Source organism: Oryzias latipes, chromosome 19 (genome assembly GCF_002234675.1).
Source record: "Oryzias latipes chromosome 19, ASM223467v1".
NCBI classification, from domain to species: domain Eukaryota; kingdom Metazoa; phylum Chordata; class Actinopteri; order Beloniformes; family Adrianichthyidae; genus Oryzias; species Oryzias latipes.
In genome coordinates this window covers 1,726,568-1,745,040 of record NC_019877.2, presented here as the reverse complement: position 1 = coordinate 1,745,040, position 18,473 = coordinate 1,726,568, and the positions used below count along the sequence as shown (strand labels likewise).

The 18,473-nt window shown below is 44.3% G+C and overlaps 1 protein-coding gene across 1 annotated transcript; it reads left to right on the top strand.

Moving 5' to 3' along the window:
• Positions 1 to 14,504: 14,504 nt before the first annotated feature.
• On the top strand, positions 14,505 to 17,661 carry gdf10 (growth differentiation factor 10). The gene is made up of 3 exons (XM_011473476.3): positions 14,505 to 14,913; positions 15,820 to 16,682; positions 16,766 to 17,661. The coding sequence occupies exons 1-3, from the start codon at positions 14,688 to 14,690 to the stop codon at positions 16,955 to 16,957; spliced, it is 1,281 nt and encodes a 426-aa protein (XP_011471778.1). The 5' UTR covers positions 14,505 to 14,687; the 3' UTR covers positions 16,958 to 17,661.
• Positions 17,662 to 18,473: the final 812 nt, after the last annotated feature.

Here is an 18,473-nt window from a genome sequence, read left to right as displayed (position 1 = left end):
ATCTATCCATTCCTCCATCCATCCATCCCTCCATCAATCTATCCATTCCTCCATCCATCCATCCATCCATCCCTCCCTCCCTCCATCCCTCCACCCATCCCTCCCTCCCTGCCTCCCTCCATCCCTCATCCATCCATCCATCCATCCATCCATCCATCCATCCATCCATCCATCCTTCCCTCCGTCCATCCATCCCTCCATCCATCCATCCCTCCACCCATCCCTCCCTCCATCCATCCATCCATCCATCCATCCCTCCATCCTTCCATCCCTCCATCCATCCGTCCATCCATTTATCCATCATCTCTACATCCTTCCCTCCGTTCCCTCTTGCGATTTCTGTTTTCTCCGTTGCTGAACTTTTTCGAAAATGTTTTTCTGAATAAATGAGTATTATACAAGTTATGCAAAAAAAAACAAAGTGAATGTCATAATAACAGCAAAGTCGTGTGACAGAGCTGAATGGGGTTGGACGCGCTGCTACCCATTAACAAGACTCTATTACATTCATGCAAAAAATACTTTCAAAATCACAGTTTTTAAGACGTCAACAAAAAGAAAATCGTTTAACTTCCAGCATGAAGCCCATCTGAAAACCTGAACAACTTGAAAAGTGAGGTCAGTTCAGGCTACAACCACTAGGGGGCCTTTCATTACACAAGAAAATCAGTGTGTAAAACATAAAAACAAGAAGTTCATCATTTAATATCTGAATTTCCTGGAATCCCTGAACTCCTCCTCTTTTTTATAACCACACAAAACCACTGAAGTCGTAAAGCAGTTGAAAAACGTAGAAAGCTTTTTGTTTATTTGTCCGATAAAAGGAAGAAAACAAAGTTGTTTTCTGCTATTTAAGTTTCTAAGGATTATTAAAGCAGTGTGATCTTTTTAAACCACCAGAAAAAATGTAACGAATGTTAAAACGTCTCAGACTTGCATTACTGCAAACCCGGCCACCCCTCCATTAACTAAAAGTCCCTTTAAAATATATAAAGAGAAGGTTTTCAGCTCATTACGCCTTAAAATCAACTCCAGGCCTGTTTTATTTACCAACTGTAGTCATGAAATCCAGGCTCCTTTTTCTTTAGATTGAGATGTTCAGGCTGCTGAAATATGACAGAGTGAGTAAAACCACCAACCTGTTTATTTAACAAGCTGCAGACAAGAAGCCCGAAACCACTCATGTTCTGGTCCAGAGCACGAAAAACGGGCCGAATGAAAGGATAATCAGAACCTTTTTCCACATGTTTGATTGTAGAAACCATGGAGTTCATCACAACAACAGCAGAGTTGTTTCTTATGGAGGGAAATTTAAAACAAAGTCTTTTCCCGAGCAAAGCATATCAAGAAAGTTTCCTTTTGTGGATGTAAAATAAAGCTGAACCTAAAATCAGGAGTTAAAAACTATTTTGTACATAAGTTGATTCACTTTTGTGGGATGTAGACGAATAAAACAATAAACCAGTTTTTTAAAAAAATCCTTGAAAATCCCTGGAGAACCCACAGGTTTAAATATAGCTGCAATTTTTTCTTTTCATTTAAAACAATTTTTATTCTTATTAATTCCATTTTTTGGCCGTCAGTTAATTGTTGCCCCCCCCCCCCCCGGAAATTCGACGTATTAACTTTTCTTGTGTTTTAAAAAGCCTCATTTCCTTTCATGTGGCTTTTCCGGGAGTGTTATCTCCATAGCAACCATTTCAATTTTTGCTCGCCTGGAAGAGACGGACTGTACTTTGTAATTTTTAGAAGAATCCGAAAAAGAAAATTTGTGGGTTTCCATGGCAACGGTTTTATTTTTTTTAAACCACGCCCACATTTCTAATCCCTTCATATCGTATGATGTGTCATTTTATTCAGCTTGAACCAACAATCCATGCAGTTTCATTTTCAAAACATTTGGGTAAAAAAAAAAAACTGATGCGCGAGGACGCCACTTTTTTCAAGCGCGCCACACTAACGGAGTTCAAAATCCACGTCTTTCCCAAGTTGCTTCCCAGTGGTAATCCAGGATATAAGTTTGAATTTATATTTATAGAAAAAAATACTCAAGGTGATTTTTTTAAAAAGGAAATACAAGACGGCTGCCCCAACCTGAGGTCAAAGGTCAACAAAACCCTGGTTGTGGTTGTGAACATAAACTTTGTTTTCAATTGTGTCCTCCATCCTTCCATCCCCCCATCAATCTGTCCATTCCTCCATCCTTCCATCCCTCCATCAATCTGTCCATTCCTCCATCCATCCATCCCTCCATCAATCTGTCCATCCCTCTATCCTTCCATCCCTCCATCAATCTGTCCATTCCTCCATCCATCCATCCATCCATCAATCTGTCCATCCCTCTGAAATACAAGACGGCTGCCCCAACCTGAGGTCAAAGGTCAACAAAACCCTGGTTGTGGTTGTGAACATAAACTTTGTTTTCAATTGTGTTTCTGTTTGCATCTTTTTTTTTTTTGGTTGGGGGGGGGGGTTCAGGTAAAAACCCTTTTTAGATTCAGATGTTAGTAGAGAAAAGTTCATCTGTTTGAAGTTAAAACCTTTAACGTATTTCTGATGAAGGACGCTCCGCTGTCAAATGCAGCCACATCTCCAGTGAAGTATTTTCCATTCTAAAGAACACGTGATGACAAACGCAGCGCATACAACTAGAACAGATGAAACACGCTGACATGTTATGAAGATTAAAAGAAATGTTAAAATGTAAATGTCTTTAAAAAGTCTGGAAAAGTCGGGTTTTGTCCCGGAGGCCCCGCGTCTCCTTTCAGCACCTCCTGGTTTTCTCTTTGGTTCTCCTCCTCACTCACAGCTCCACACGTCAAGCTTTGTTATCGCTTCAAAGCGCAGAGAGAGGTCAGCGACGGAGCGTGTCACTCGCACAAGTTGTCACCTAAACGATGACAAATTAGCCGCCTCTCTGCCTCCCAATCAAGTCCAGACCTGCTTTCAAGTCTGCTTAGGCTGAGGGGACGGAGATGAATGGCTCTCAGGTGGAACTCAGAGGACTCCGAGTCAGCGAGTCACCGTGGCAGCCGGTAATGATCCCAATGATGTTCAGCCATGAAACAGACCAAACTTAGCTTTAGTTCAGTTTGAGGGCCGGACAGCTTCAGAAGGTCGTCACGGCTTTCTGTTGGGGGGGTTTGTCTGAACATCAGTTTGACTGACAGTTTAGGAGAAGCAGAAATATGCTTCTGCTTTGGTTAAGTCCCACTCAGATCATCTTCTGCTCTAATTTCAAATCGTTCCCAGTAGAGCTGCAGGATATGAGGAAAACTCGCGAAGTGCGATGTTGGTGATCAATATTGCGATGACGATATAACTTGTGGTACATGAAAAAATACCAAAACAACCAAAAACATCATTTCATTGCAACAGTTTAAAAATGACACTCCAAATGAGCCTCATCGACACAGGAGACCAACATCTACCATCAAAGGGTTCCATCCGATTGGTCAAATGCATAAATGGATTTAATTGATTTCGTTAAATACTTCAAGCTGCGATTAGATTGTTTTAGCACATTTAAGGTAACCAGTTATTGGGATTATATCCGTCTAGTGTGATATAGGTTTTACAAAGCTCAATATAGCGATAAAGAATAAATTGCGATTTATTGTGCGGGCCCAGTTCCCAACAAAATTTTGATGGTGACGTGTTTTAGAGAAAATCAATTGCATTTTCTAGGACTTGGATCCTGCAGAGCGGAATCAGAAATTAACCTCTGAGTTGCGGATCTATTTGTCTGCAAGTGGATGCATCAGAGAGGAGAGGAGTATTTTCACTTCTGCTCCTGGTTCACAACAAATGAATAACTCAGAAACGCGATTTTGGAGCTGAACTTTCTTCATAAATTCCCTCCATTATAAGAAAAATCAGACATCAGATGGGATTTTTTTTCTGCACCATCGAGACAAAAACTCAGACTTTCAGTTGTAAACACGACACAACCGTGAAAGATTATCCTTATTTATGAGGGCAGGTAGAGGCAGCAGGAATGACCAGATATGAATGCAGGGATCAAAGACGAGGTGCCAGAAATCTTCAGCATCAGTTGAAGAAGAGGAGGAAGGAGAGGATGAAGATAGATGTCTGTCGTTTTGCTTTGTCTCATCGTTTCCTGCAAACATGAGCCTCAAAGCTTAAACCCCTCCATGGAGGAAGAGCAGACGATGACAAAAGGCCTCTGTTGGCTCCGAATGGATGCTCGCTTTTACCTCGAGGACGCCTGCGGTGGAGCAAAGGAGCCGCCCGCTTCGTTCCGCATCACCGTGCGTGTGGTTAGGCCTTAAAGTCTTGGGTTTCAGCTCAGCTCCCCGCGCACCCTCACCCCTCCCAAAGCAAAGCGCTGTGCGGCCAACGGGGAAGGAGCGCCGCGACGGCCATGAATCCCAGCCAGTCGAAGCCCCCCCCCTTGTTTGTTCTGAGAGCTGTTAAAACCCAAAAACCTCCTCCGACCGCTTTGTGCCGTAAAAAGCAGGATTTGTGCAGCGACAGAACATTAAAGTTAACGGATCTCCAGGGTTTCACGGCATCAGAAATGATCGGAGAAGACGAAAAGCAGACGGTGATGACGTATAATAAAATGTGGACGTTCGACCTGCAAAAGAAAAGAAAAACACTGTAAACAGCTGTACTCATCCGTACAAAGGTTCTGTTTTTAAAATAAATCATTGTGAAAGTTCTGCTGATCTCTTCTGTGCCCATAGGTGGCACTGTGCTGGCTAAAACAAACTCCCGACGGAAGTCTCCCAGCAATGTGTGGGCGTGATTGGGCGACTGAACGAGCACAACTGACTGATCTGATCAGATTTTTTTCTTTTTAACCACTGGCACCTGGGGGGCTCCGTAGGGCACACAGGTACAGCTGGCATGCTGCAGGTTGTAGTGAAGCATGAAGCAGGTGAGATGCAGGCGTGCCGTTCGGGTTGAAGCTGTGCACGTGATGCGTGCGCGCTCCTCGCTGCAGCCTGACTGTTAGAAATGAGGAAATTAGACAGTCAGAGTGTAGTTTGTCTTGTCATCCTGCGTACGGAGACCGTGCACACCCCGTGCGTACAGCTTTCATGCGGTCAATAAGGAGCGGATGCTCACACCTTACGTTAACTTCCATTATCCTATGCTTCACAATACACTTGCTATGCATTTTCATAATGTCTATTAAGGTTCCCATACGAGCCGTAAGGCACACCTGTTCTCCTCTCTACAACCCTCTGCCGACCCGGACGACCCGGACGACCCGAAACCTTCAGCGTGTGACGAAGGCTTTAATGTCCCAACAGCTGAGTTTGCAGGTCTGATGTCTGCAACTGTGAAAGTCTTGTTCAGTTTTGGTAGAAATCAATATTTCAGGACAGCGAGTCTCCACGAATTACCCTTAAAAATCCCCAAACTCTTAAACTTTTATCCAGAAACTATTCCACCCTCTGGCTGGAATAGTTGGAAGAGGGGGAGTTCTGCTTTTCATTCTTTTCCTCCTTTGTTAGTTTTTCAATTAAATCATCCAGTGTTTCAGTTTGTGAAGGAACGTAAACAAATGATTTAAGTCCATTTGAAGCCAAGTTTGCCCTGAGTTTCTGTGCGGCGCGGGGAAACGGCGATATCGGATGCGTTCGTTGGAGGTGTTTGGCAGACGGCAGCAGGCTGACCTCACTCCCCGAAAGACCCGAAACACAAAACAAACATTAAACGGAGAGGAAATGTGAAATACAAGAACTAGAGACCAGAACCGAGAGGAACCAGACAGGCAGAGGAGTCGCGGCGGTCTGAGAGGGACGCTCAGAGAGGGCTGGACGGCGGGAAGTTCAGGAGAAGGTCGTGACCTGAGAGGGTCTCTAAAGGCATCCAAAACATACATGAACAGTCTGCAGGTTAAAGACTTGAACCAAATGCAGCAAAAAGGATTCAAAGAGTCAGAAATTCTGGGATAAAAAAATCATTTCTTATTGAATATGAAAGAATCTTGTAGTAAATGCACTTAAAGGCAGCTAATTATTGAGTAATTAGCAAAAAAGGTGAGCATTTACTAAAATATTGACAAAAAAAACTTCATTTTTTGCAACATGGCTGATATTCTTTAATACATGAAACCCCAGCAGTGTGGTGCTGGCAGCTAACGCGTGAACGACTCACACAAACCAACATTGAAGCTGCTTTCCGTGGTGATTCGTATCCACAGATTCAAAGGAGTACTGGCTCCTTCAGATGAAGCATTTAAGGAGGATTCCAGGTTTTTACAAGCCCAGATAACACAGCAGAAGAAAAACAGAAGGGAAAAAAAATGTACACGAAACAGGTGACAGTATCACTCAACACAGCGGCCCCCGGGCTGCGGGACAGTTGGTACCAGGAAGCTTTATTTTGAAAAGCTATCGGATTCTCTCTGCCACATCCGACTCATTTTCGACGCCCGTCAAGTCGTGCTGAAAATCCATCCGCTACTTTCTTAAAGTGGCTGCCCTCCCCCAAGTTAGCAAACGTGTTAACAAAAGTCTCTTTCGGCAGCAAAGAGGAAACAGAAGAGTCTTTACCTTCAAAATAAAAGCTGCATTTAACGGGCAAAAGATTTTACTCCAAATGTGGCTTCATTTCTCCCTACAGACCATAATACTGTGGAAGGAAACACGCAATAAGCCACACAATTGCCTTTCTGAATATTCCTTTATTCCAATAGTTGTGAATCAGGAGGATAAAGTGTAAGCAAACGGTAAATGATGCACACTTACTTATAAAACGCTTTACAGTCGCAGGTCTATTCACCCACTGAACCAGGAACCAAACCGGCAATCTTCCAATCAGAGCTTGACCGCTCCACCTCTTCACCCCCTCAAGAAAGGGATGATGGGAGGCAGCCTTACTCCCCACCAATGGTCCCGCCCACAACTCATGGGTGAATTTCTAATGAACTCCTGACGCTCTGCAGAAACTAGGTCTTAGGTCTCCTTTCAGGAAACATACGTCTCCACTCGTCTCCACTCCGCCTCTCCATCCAGACCTTTTTAGACATTTCCTATTAAAGTGTCTTAGCCTTAGTTTTATTTCCCTGAGGCGCTTCAGAGAGGGATTTCCTCTGAAGAGCTTCCATAAATTTGAGGAAAGAGTTTGTTTCAACAGCAGCCGCCGCCGGGGAGAACAAGCGGGTGAAGCCCAACTCCATTCAAACATGTAGAGCAAATAAAAGCTTCTGTTGACGTATTTAGGACGTTTTCCTTCTGGAACTGGAGGCGAGGAACGACCCGGTGATTTACGGACAGACGCAGAAAAGAAACGGAAGGAAAGAACGAGTGAGGGGGCAGAGAAAGATGGCGGCTGCTCGGTGCCAGACGTCGCTCCATTAATATGAAGGATAACGGCCTCAATGACTGAGGGATGATGGGAAAGTGGCCCCTGCCTGTAGGGTGCCGCTCTCAGTGATGTATGATAGTGAGGACAGGATGGAGCGCCACCCCCAGCTTCTTTCTCCGCCCCTCACACACATAAACAACAGGAGGTTCCTTTGATACTACAAAATAAAAGCACGGGAATCTGACCTGGAGGCTTTTATTTCCATCCTCTGCTGAATGATTCAGTAAAAGTTCCACTCTGATCATCCTTTAAACTATTTCCAAAAGTGTTCACAGAGGTCTTTAAATTTTTATTTTGAGGAAAACAAAGTCGTACATGGATTTATTTGTCTGCAAGTGGATGCATCAGAATGGAGCAGTTTCAATCTGCACTTCCTGATTCACAACTATTTGAATAAAGAAAAACTCAGAAATGCAATTTTGAGCTCAAATGTCTTGGTCTATGTCCTCCATCATCAGAAAAATGCCACAAGAAGATGTTGGAAACACCAAAATCACCATCAGAATGCAACATTAGATGTTGAAAAAAGGTTTTGAACATTTTTTCTTGTCAGAGGTTAATTTTTTACTTTTACTGATTTGCATACGCAGCCAAGTGGATTCTCAGCAGATCAGGATGTATTTCAGACAGCACAAACCCCGTCCCCACCCACCAGCTACTCCTCTGATTGGTCTAAAACTTTTTTAACTCTTTAACTCTCGAGTTCTTTTACTTTATTGAGCTTTTTAAGATTTAGCATCAAATCAACAAACCCCTTTGAGGAACAAATGTTGGATATGATGGTTGATGGGGGGCCAGAAACAGACCAAAAGAAAAAAAATCTGATTCAAAATGTTGACTCATACACACAATTAAAGGAACAAAGAAGTGAAGTTAAACATGAAACATTTGAAATATAAAACAAAACCCTAAAAGAGCCTTTTTCTAGTTACAAAGAATTCACTTTTTGTGGTAAAGTCACACAAAAAGTAGTTTATTTTATTTTGTTTTCTTCCTCTTTCCTTTGTGTCCATTTCCTGCATCTGTAATAACATCCAATGATGACTACGACTCCTTCAGGGAAACCCAAATGTAATTTCTTTAGAATTTTATTTATTTTTAAGAAAATGAAACTGAGTTTCCGTAAATGTCCAGCTTTTCCTTAGTGATAAATGAACAGTGAGGACAGACGGACGGACAACTCAAAACTGTGGTTGGAATGAGGTCATCAGGTAAATAAAAGAGGCAGAGAAAGTGAAATCGGCTCCTATGAAACAAAGAAGGCAGTAAAATCACGTCTGCTTTGATTTTGAAAACGGATTTTTTTTTCTTTCAGAAAGCATGGAGCTGGAATCAAAGCTGGGATTCTCTTTTCAGTCTCTCTGTGTTGCGTTCCACAGACTTTTCTATTTCCAACCGAAAAGCTTCCTTTCGTCCTCACAGTGAGGAACGAGCAGCACAGGGGGGGAGTCATGAGCTGGGCTTTGTTGGACAGAGAGAAGGAACAGCTCACAGAGGTGTTTTTGTAATTGCCCCGCTGGAGTAAAAGTGTGTCGGGGCAGAAATCCATCACGCTGATTGCTGGCCGTGTCGGCGTTCAGCCGCTCGGGGGGTGGTGCCGTTTGGGGGTTTGTTGGGGATCTTGCGGTTTTGGTTCTTGCTCGCACTAGTTGGATCTCAGGAGAGGAGCAGCAGAAAGCAGCTCATTACTGGGGTTAGTCATGTTGTCTGCAGAGTCGTGATGGATGAGCTAGAGCGTGGTTCTGACGGGCCGCGGCGCTGGATCCAGCTGCGCTTCCAGGTCCAGAAAGAAGCAACCATCTGGAGGTTTTCTGCTGCAGCTGTGGGATTGAGTCTGGTCCACCTTCACCTTTGGAAAAAGGTCGCCGTCGATGAACGTAGCCCCGTCCTGATCTGTCCAACAGATTTATTTCAGGTCACATCATCACAGACGCCGTGATAACGCTCGCATACCAACCAGACAACGAAACACAACCGTTCTTGTGTCTCTGAGCTGGTGTCTGTCAGGAGTCCGTGGCGTCTGGCGCTCAGGTGTTGGCAGCCGACCCGCGTTAAGGACCAAAGATTGTCCAGGCGCACGCTCCAACGCTGGAAGGCTTTCTTCAGTCTTACGGGAAAACACAACGAGTCGTCACAATCTGCAGGCGGGTGTTTTCTGTTCATGTCGATCCAATAAAACGCAGCAGATGAAGTGAAGGAGGAGAACCTCTACAGTCCAACTCCAAACCAGTGGAGTTTTTGGAAATGTCCTGAGATGTTTGCCGAGGTCTTCAGTGACAGGATTTAAGGCTTTCCGTCATGAAAATGTCTGTAAGGATGGTCCCGGGTGTCCCAGACAAATCCTCTAAAACCACAACTTCTCCAGTTTGATCCAACTGGGATGAAAGTTTCGTCGCTAAATTGGGATAAAACTTTTCACAAATCCGTTTTAGACTCAGAAGGTCACAGATTTGTGAAATCATTCATGCAAGCAGATGAGGCACAACTGTTATACTGTAGATGGATGTTTGTGTGTGTTTGTGTGTGTTTTGTGTCAGAAACTGCTGTTTTAGGACCTCAGATGCAGAGGACCAGACTTGATGGCAGAAACCTAAACCTTTATAAATAAAAAAACTAAAGCCTTAGTCACATGACTCAAACGGACGCCACGGATTTTTGCGTTAAGGGTCGTTGAGAAGAGCGGCTGCATCTTGCAGTTCCCATACGAGCCTCAAGGGACGTCGTGAAGATGGAGGGATGTGTTGTCGCGTGTGGGGCAAGCGTGTTGTGAAGTATTCACAATGCCGGCGTTTCATCCTCAGCACGATCTCACCTGTGGCTCTGCGTTCGTTGCGGTCCAAATACAAAACCTTACTACAATGTCACTGAAACACAAACCAAAGTGCACAATCCTACCAAATGTGAAGCTTCCCGATTACTGGAGAAGCAGAAATCCATGCAAACATGTGTTGGAGCTCAGTGAGGTAAGAAAGCAGGCTTCTAGTGACAGAAAAGTATCATTTATGTGAACTTTTGCTTTCATAAACAAGCAAAACCCATTTTCTGACTGTAAATAATTTGCTTTGACATAACTAAAAAAAAATGTACTTTGCATGGTAAATGGCTTACGCAGCCTAAACTTTTGGACAAACCTATCTTGGTTAAAGCTGTTTGCATTTCTTCTGCTATTTAAATTTGTTACAGAAACCTAAAACTACCAACATTTGCAAAAAATATTAGATATTTAATCTCCAGAATGGAGTTTTAAATCAACGCACCAGGGTTCACTTGCAAGTAAAATCAGACATTTATTTTCCCGTAGATCTGCTCTTCTGAGATGAACTTTCCTTCCTGCTTGAATGTTTTTATCCACATTTAAAGAGACGTTTGTTTTCTGGCTTTTGTGAATCTTTGTGTTCCTTAACCATTTCAGCTCGAGCTGAGATTTTCTTCCTGCCTGTTCTGCGGAGACACTGCGATTCCTGAAGCAGGTTTTTCAAAGGAACCGCTGTGGGTCCTTTCAGCTCAAACACCTGAACACTCTCCTCTTTGTGTGGCGGCTGTGTGCGGGACTCACGATGTTCAGCAGCAAACCCACAACAATGAGGCGACTTTATGCTCATCTCTCTGTTGGTTTGAGGGCTCTCCGCGATCTTTTGTTCCGTTTCTGCGGCTCTAAGCGTGTTTCAATATGAAGACTCCTTCAAAATGTGCTGCCTTCACGACACACAAGGGGTTCTGTTCCTCGTGGAGCTCTGAGGCAAAACGCCAAGCTGGAGCTCGTTTTTTTTAGGCTATGGTTTGATTATAAAGTGTCAAAACAGAAACGAAAAATGTTCAGGGGATGAGTTATGATGGCCGAGGCAGCAGGAGTCATTATGAAAGGATCAAAAAGCTACTTAAAGACACATTCCCTTAGCTTAGTGTTTGGAAAACCACAGTTAGAAGCTGGTGAATATAGAAAAAAACTTCTTTATCTAGCAAAAAAAAACCAAACAAAGATATGTTCCTTGTTGTATTTGAGGGATTCTTGTTGAAGCAGAACTGCTTGGGGTCTGAAACGACACATTTTCAAAAAACAAAGCTTCTTTTTTTTGGTGGTTTTTGAACAGAGATGTTCAATTTCACTCAATTTTAAATAGAATAGCATCTCATAATCCTAAAGTGCTGTTTGCCTAAACTAATAATTGAAAGGTTATTGATTATTTCCTGTAAGACAGAGACAAAACAGAAGTATTTTTTTCACTCCAGTTTACTCTAATAATTTAAATTTTGATCGTTTTTTTGCAGCTCTGCTTGATGCCCATCTTTTTTGTACAACCTTAGCTTCTTTTTTTGCATAATATTCCACAATAATTCTACAATAAACCCAGAGGTGTCCCAAGAAAACCTCAATTCAGAGTGAGATTTTAAAAAAAATGTACACAAAAACTTGAGATCAAACAGTTTTCATGTTTTGTAACAAAGATCTGAAGTCTATAGAGAAATAAAAAAAGGATTAAATCCAAAGGCAAAGCAAAGAAAAGGTGAAAACGATGGGAAAAATGTTAAAACTACACAAAATGTTTCAAGGATTCATTCCAAAGGGGATCACGTTGATGGATTATAAGTGTTAGATTTGTTTTTAATTAAAATATCTTTTTGAAACCTTTACGTTCAACTTTGAATGAAAACTCTTCTACTAGTGCGAGTCATTCTCCTTCCTTGTCGATGACAGTGGAAGTTCAGAACTACTGCAAGTGTAAAACAAGATAAATCAGCATTTAAAACGTCCGAAAAACAGAAAGAGTTTTTGTCTGAAGACGAACCTTGAAGGTTCTTCCAAAATTTGGTGGGATTTGGGGAAATTTTCCAGTTGAGATTCAGGAAAAGAAACGTTTTTGTTTGAGGCAGGAACCAGAGAGGGGCTTCGGTGGTCTCCAGGGTCCCGGACTGTCCGCCTCTGTTAAAAGTTTGGTAACAACATCCTCCTGAAGCTGATTGGTAATCAGGCTTCCAGACCGCAGGACTTTGATCACGTTAAGTGGCGACTATAATGATTAATGCTCTTTGCTGCTTCTGGTTGGAGCAAAAGTAGATAACCGCTTCCACGACGTCACGTCCATTTAGTCCTGAAGCACAGAAGGAACAGCACTCCATCAAAACCAAGACTCACAAGAGCAATATTTGTTTTTCTTATCCCATTAAATCAATTAGGCATCCCCGGGGGTCAGCGATAACGGCCTCTGATTACTGCCTGGGAGGAGGCCGATGTTATCCGGCTCTTTTGCTGAAATGGCGTGACCTCTTAACCAGCTACTGTTCCAGCAGAGTCCTTTATCTCTGGTGTAGGACATGCTGGTGTCAAAGAGCGCCTTGTGATCCCCCGTGGACCAGTAGGAGGTATTTTAATAGGCGTCTGCAGAAGAGTGGCAGCCGCCTAACAGCAAATCCATTGTGTTTAAAGCAGAAGCTCAGAAAACCTGGTGGGGATCGAGCTGGAGGCTGGACTCTCATCCAGAGCAGATGTCAGCGTGCCGCTTCATTTCTGCTCCAGAGCAGCAGGTTGAGCCGGAGAACCCTCACAGCCCGACGCTCAAATGAAAAAGCAGTTTTTGTGGATCCAGATCGGTCCTTCCACCGTGGAAGACGCGTTTCTTGAAGACCCACCCCAACGGAAACGGTGTTTGTAACATTTTTCCAATGATGGAGGACATAGATGAAGAAAATTCAGCTTCAAAATCGTAGTTCTTCATTGAAATTCTTTTGAAAAAGATGGTAGAAAACCCGCTGAGCTCCCGGCTCTGCTCCATTCCGATCCGTTTCCACAAACACATCCGTGAGCGTCGATGTTTTCCTCGTCTGAGCTGGAATCTAAAAACAGTATCGTCATAATTAAAAGAGCACCGGGAAGGCTTTGAAATGAGATCAAAAGCAGATCAGAGTGGAACTTTCCTTAAAACCTGAATACGTTTTGTGCTTTTTGTGTTGATGCTTTCCTCTGGTCTTCTTGTGAGAACTGCCTGGATAAATAAAGTTTTAAACTTTTCTTTAAAATGTGATCAAACATTTGAAAATGTTCTAAAAAGCTCTATTTTCCCTTCTCCTATGTATTATCTGAACCATCAACGTTCTGCAAATGTTTCCTCTTAAGAGACTTTTATAAAGTTGGGACGTGTTGCTTGTCCTGGATGGTAGAAGGTTGGTTATTACTGTAGCTGGGGCTGTTGGAGCCTGAAAGCTTGCTTAGCAAGTGAAACAGGCTAACTTGTGATTTTAAAATGATTTACCAAAACATCGAGGTAAAACTCATTAAAAACAGCTTTTCACCTTTTTTTTTCAAAGCAGCATTTTTTCATCTGCTCCTGATTCACAACGATTTGAATTAAAAAGCAACTCAATTTTAAGGTAAATTTCTTTCAAATATCATCAGAAAAATGCTGCAAGAACATGTTAAAAAAACATCACTGGGGTTTGTCTTTCACCGATTTAAATTTGAATTAAATTAATAAATTTAAATTGATTTAAATTTTAATATTTAAATTTTTGTGCCGTCTGCTTTGTCAGAAGTCGTGGGGAAAATGTTTTAAACCAATACAAGAAAAAAAACCTAACAGCCTCATATGAATCAAGCTAATAGTGTGTTTTTGTCCCTCAGAGCTGCTGCAGTCTGCATCAGGGTGTTCAGGAGCTGCTTTAATGATGCTAAATGGAGCCGTTTGGGTTAAATGCATCACGACTTTGAAACTCAGTGGTTTCAAGAAAACCACTGATGACAGATCAAAACCTTTCTTTCTTTCTTTGGGATTCTTTTCTGTGATTTCAGAGTTAGAGAATCATTTATAGTTATGAAAATCTTCCAATATTCTCTTGGATAAAAGATTTGAATGTCTCTATACTCATCATTTAGGTGTATTTTCTGCTCCTGATGATAGAATGGACGCAGTTTGAACCAAAACTAGAAGGAAAAAAATCAAAATCAACTGAAAACTCTTTTTTCTTTATTTTTCTGGACGCGTTGGAATGATCTCAGGAGTGATTGTCCACTAAAAGGCTCATTACAGCCAATTATCTCCCATTTTAAAGGACTGTCTGAAGCTTAGTGTTTCTGTAGACCAGTACTTTATCTCTGAGGACCCTCAGTGCGCGTGGGGAGGTCGCGGAGTGAGCTGCCTGGCGCTCGTTGGCTGCGCGTTTCGACGCGTCACGCAGCCTCAAAACGCGGCTCTCCTCCCTTCCCGCAAACAGCTGAGGAGCGTAAACCGTGGAGGTCGTCTCACCTGGATGCAGGTCTGAGGTCTGAGGTTCGGGTGGGCGTCATCAGAGCTCTGCTTCATCAGCAGTTTGTCCTTTTTTTGGTGGACTTCTGCCTGCGGTCATTAGGCATGGTGAGCCGGCTCCTTCCCATCCTCCAGGTTCTGCTGGTGCTGGAGCGGAGCGGGGCTCACCTCCACGGAGGTGACGCGCCTCCGGACGCGGAGCGGCGCGTCTTTACGCACGAGAGCCCGGACCCGGTGCACGCCAGCATGTTCCGACTGTACGAGAGGTACAGCAAGGAGCCGCAGAGCCGCAGGAGCGGGAACACCGTGAGGAGCTTCAGAGCCGTCCCGGGTGAGTCCAGAGCCCAACCGACCCAATGAGCCGGTTCTGACTGCAGGACGGAGGAGGAGAGGCTCAGTCTGAGCGGGAAAAAGATGTTCACAATAAAACTACCTTGTCGATCATTTTTAAAATCAATTATTTGACAGATTTGTGTCGAAAACAGGGGCGGAGCTAGAACAGAAGACTGGAGGGCCACTATTTAGTGAAAGGATCAAAAATATGAATTTCTAGCAGATTTATTATTCTATTGTTTTATTTCGTTTCAAAAATATCCCTTTTGATATTTTTGCAACGCTTAAAGAAGTTTGTATTGTTGATTTCTTAATCTTTTTCAATGCTTATTGACTCAAAAATAGGGGGGCGAGAGTTGGGGAAAAGCTCTTTGGGGGCAGCAGCCCCCTCGCTCCCCCATAACTCTGCCCCTGCGGTCCAAATCCCAAAACATTTGTTGCTCAGTTCCAAAGCAGCTCAGACTGTGGAGAAATCCCCTGAAGCTGTCATGTTTCTGTAAAAGGGGTTTCCATACAGGTGCCCCGTCCCCTTTGAGCCAGGCATTTTCACCTCCCTGCTCCATTTGGGTTGCAATTTCGCCCTCCCCTCAGCCCCCCGGTAGCCGTATGAGTGGAGGTGTTAGACAAGAGCCTATTATCACAGCCAGACGCCGACTGCTCCGCAGAAAACCTCAGAGGAGCTCTTTCTCCGTAAGCACTTCCACATGTCCGAGACAGACCTGCTCCTCGTCTCTCAGGCTGCAGGGACTCATCCGGATGAGGTTTGTGGTCATGCGCCAGCAGAGCGGAATCATTTCACGCCGCTGCTGCTCAGACGTGACGTGAATCACACTGGATGCTGTCGGTCAGAACGGGACGCTGAGGTGTGTTTGGATGTTTCAGATCTTTTTTCCTTCTGCTGCAGGAGTCTTGAACGGCAAAGACGTCTTCCAGTTCAACCTGTCCACCGTCCCAAACTCCGAGGTCATCCTCCTCGCCTCTTTACATTTCCTTCACCAGCGTCCCCGTCAGAGGCCTTGGCGTTTCCGGCGTCCCCGCCACTCCCTCGGTAGCCCCCATCCCGCGCCCGTGAGACTCCTCTTTTACGGATCCTCCCAGGGCTCAGCGTTTGGAAAACCCTTGGGGAATGCGACGGTTGCATCTTTCACCAAAGGCTCCTGGCAGACGGCGGACGTCACTGCGGCGGCGAGACACGCTCAGGACATCAAAGAGCCACTGATGGCCGTGGAGGTCGACGTGGGGTCCGTGGCGGTGCAGGGGCAGCAGAGGAGCGCCCAGGAGCGGCCTCCATTGACCGAGCCGCCGTACATCTTGGTGTACGCCGACGACACGGCCATAGACGAACCGAACAGCGTGGCCACGACGCTGCAGAGGTACGGCCCCTCCCCAGCGGGGGAGGGAATGGCAAACTCAGCGTCAAGGATCCGGAGGGAGCTGCATCTCCAAGCTCACGCCAACCACATCCCAGAGGTGCATTTCAGCAACCTGAAGAGCCAGGAGCTCTGGCAGAACACCTATTTCCCAGATAAAACCAAAACCGGCCGGAAGCAGCTGAGCGGCGAGGGCGAGGCCAAGCCCCAGGTGCTGAGCTTTGACGAAAGGACCATGAAGAAGGCGAGAAGGAGGCAGTGGAGCGAGCCCAGAGTTTGCTCCAGGCGCTACCTGAGGGTCGACTTCGCTGACATTGGATGGAGCGAGTGGGTGTTGGCGCCGAAGTCCTTCGACGCCTACTACTGCGCCGGGACCTGCGGCTTCCCCATACCCAAGGTGAGTTCTGAACTTTGATTCCCATCAAGGTTCCTCCGTTTGTGTCGTAGATGCTCACAAGAGCGTTTCTGCCCCCCCCTCAGGTCGCTCGGCCCTCCAACCACGCCACCATCCAGAGCATCGTCAGGGCCGTGGGAATCGTCCCCGGCATCCCAGAACCGTGCTGCGTTCCGGATAAGACCAGCCCCCTCAGCGTTCTGTTCCTGGACCCCGACAGGAACATGGTGCTGAAGGTCTACCCCGGCATGGCGGTAGAGACGTGCGCCTGCGGGTAGGAGAGCAGGAAACGGCGAGGAAGATGACTGGGAAGGCACATGTGAGAGGGGAGAAAACTCCTGAGGTCTCGGACTCTTCTGCAGTTTCTCCATAAATGGTTTAAACGGTCTTCATTACGTGGTTTGTTGTACATGACATTCCACTTCCTTCCAGAGGAGGAAGTAAACCAGGAAGTTACTCCTATCTGGATAGTTCCTGAATGCAAATTGAGTTTCTTTAGAACGTTTTCCAGGAATATTTAAAGCTATTTTCCCTTTTGTGATTAGAAACTGGTTTCTCCAGACCAGGATTCAGGCTCAAGCAGACCCGGTTTAGGGTTTGGTTCTGAAAAAAGAGCCACTTTCTGCTTAAAATACATATAGACTTTTGAGCTTCTCAGACTCTGAGCCGTTTGGGTCTGCGTGGGAATTCATATCCTAAAAATTAACATCTGTAATGCGTTGAAATGTTTTTTTTTTTTGTAAATAATGTTTTTCATGTTGAAAGGCTTTGTGAGGGGAGGCAAAAACCTGTGCGCTGCTGCCACCTGCTGGACATTTAATGTGAAAGCAGTTTTTATATTATTTGTACAGTTGATAATGTACAGATTTAGGATTACATTTTTTACAATAACTCAATACAGATGATGTCATGTCTTCATACAAACTAGCATGATGCTAAAATGCAAATAAAAGTAACGTGATGTGTCTTTTTAACAACTTTACTGCAAGTAATTCATTTGGATTTTTCTTGTTTGTTTGTTTTTTATCTCTAATCTGCTAAAGGACTTTTGAAAATTATGGGTTTGGGTCATCTGGATGAATTAATGAAGCCTTTATGCATCTTAAACTGTAAAAAACTATATTTATTATTGTTAAAGCTGCAAAGGCAAAAGTGAATAGAAACCGTCTTAAAAATGAATCTCCTTAATAGTCAGGAAGAGAAAAAACATCATGAAGGTTTTGCTTTTCAGCATTAGCAATAAGTGGTTAGCATGAATGTTTTGTAAATAAGTTTAATTAGTTGTTTTATCTTAGTTTTCCAGAAGAAGACTAGCAAAGATGCAGGAAACTTCAACCAGTTAAAGGCCGTCTGCACACTCAGCATTCTCATGAAAGACAAAGTGAGAATCTCTTTTAGCTACAATGATTCTCTGTCTTTTCTCCACATTTCCATCTAAGGCCGCGTCAAACAGCCGCGACGCACAAATATCGCAGTGTCCACCCATGAAACGTGCTCATGTGGAAAAAGTGAGAGAAGTTGTGGTCTTCACGTGATTGATGACAGATGGACGTCAGCACCATGGTCAGCTCCCGCCGCGGAGCTCGCAGCGTCTTCTCGTCGGATTCCTCTGGTCTGTGCGGCCATGGCCATGTCACACCGCTGCTATGTACATTTGCTATGTACAACATTTTGTCTTTCATGATCCGTGCATGATCGATGTGATTCACACGCGTTTCTCGCGTTCGTCGATGCGCGCAGACGTCCGTGGAGGGTTTTTACGTTCTTTGCGTGAATTCAGTTTTTTGCTGATTG

Coding starts and splice junctions, on each gene's coding strand:
- gdf10 (XM_011473476.3), top strand. CDS start 14,688: ATGGTGAGCCGGCTCCTTCCCATCCTCCAGGTTCTGCTGGTGCTGGAG. Junction 14,914..15,819: donor GAGCTTCAGAGCCGTCCCGG/GTGAGTCCAGAG, acceptor CTTCTGCTGCAG/GAGTCTTGAACGGCAAAGAC. Junction 16,683..16,765: donor GCGGCTTCCCCATACCCAAG/GTGAGTTCTGAA, acceptor CCCCCCCCTCAG/GTCGCTCGGCCCTCCAACCA.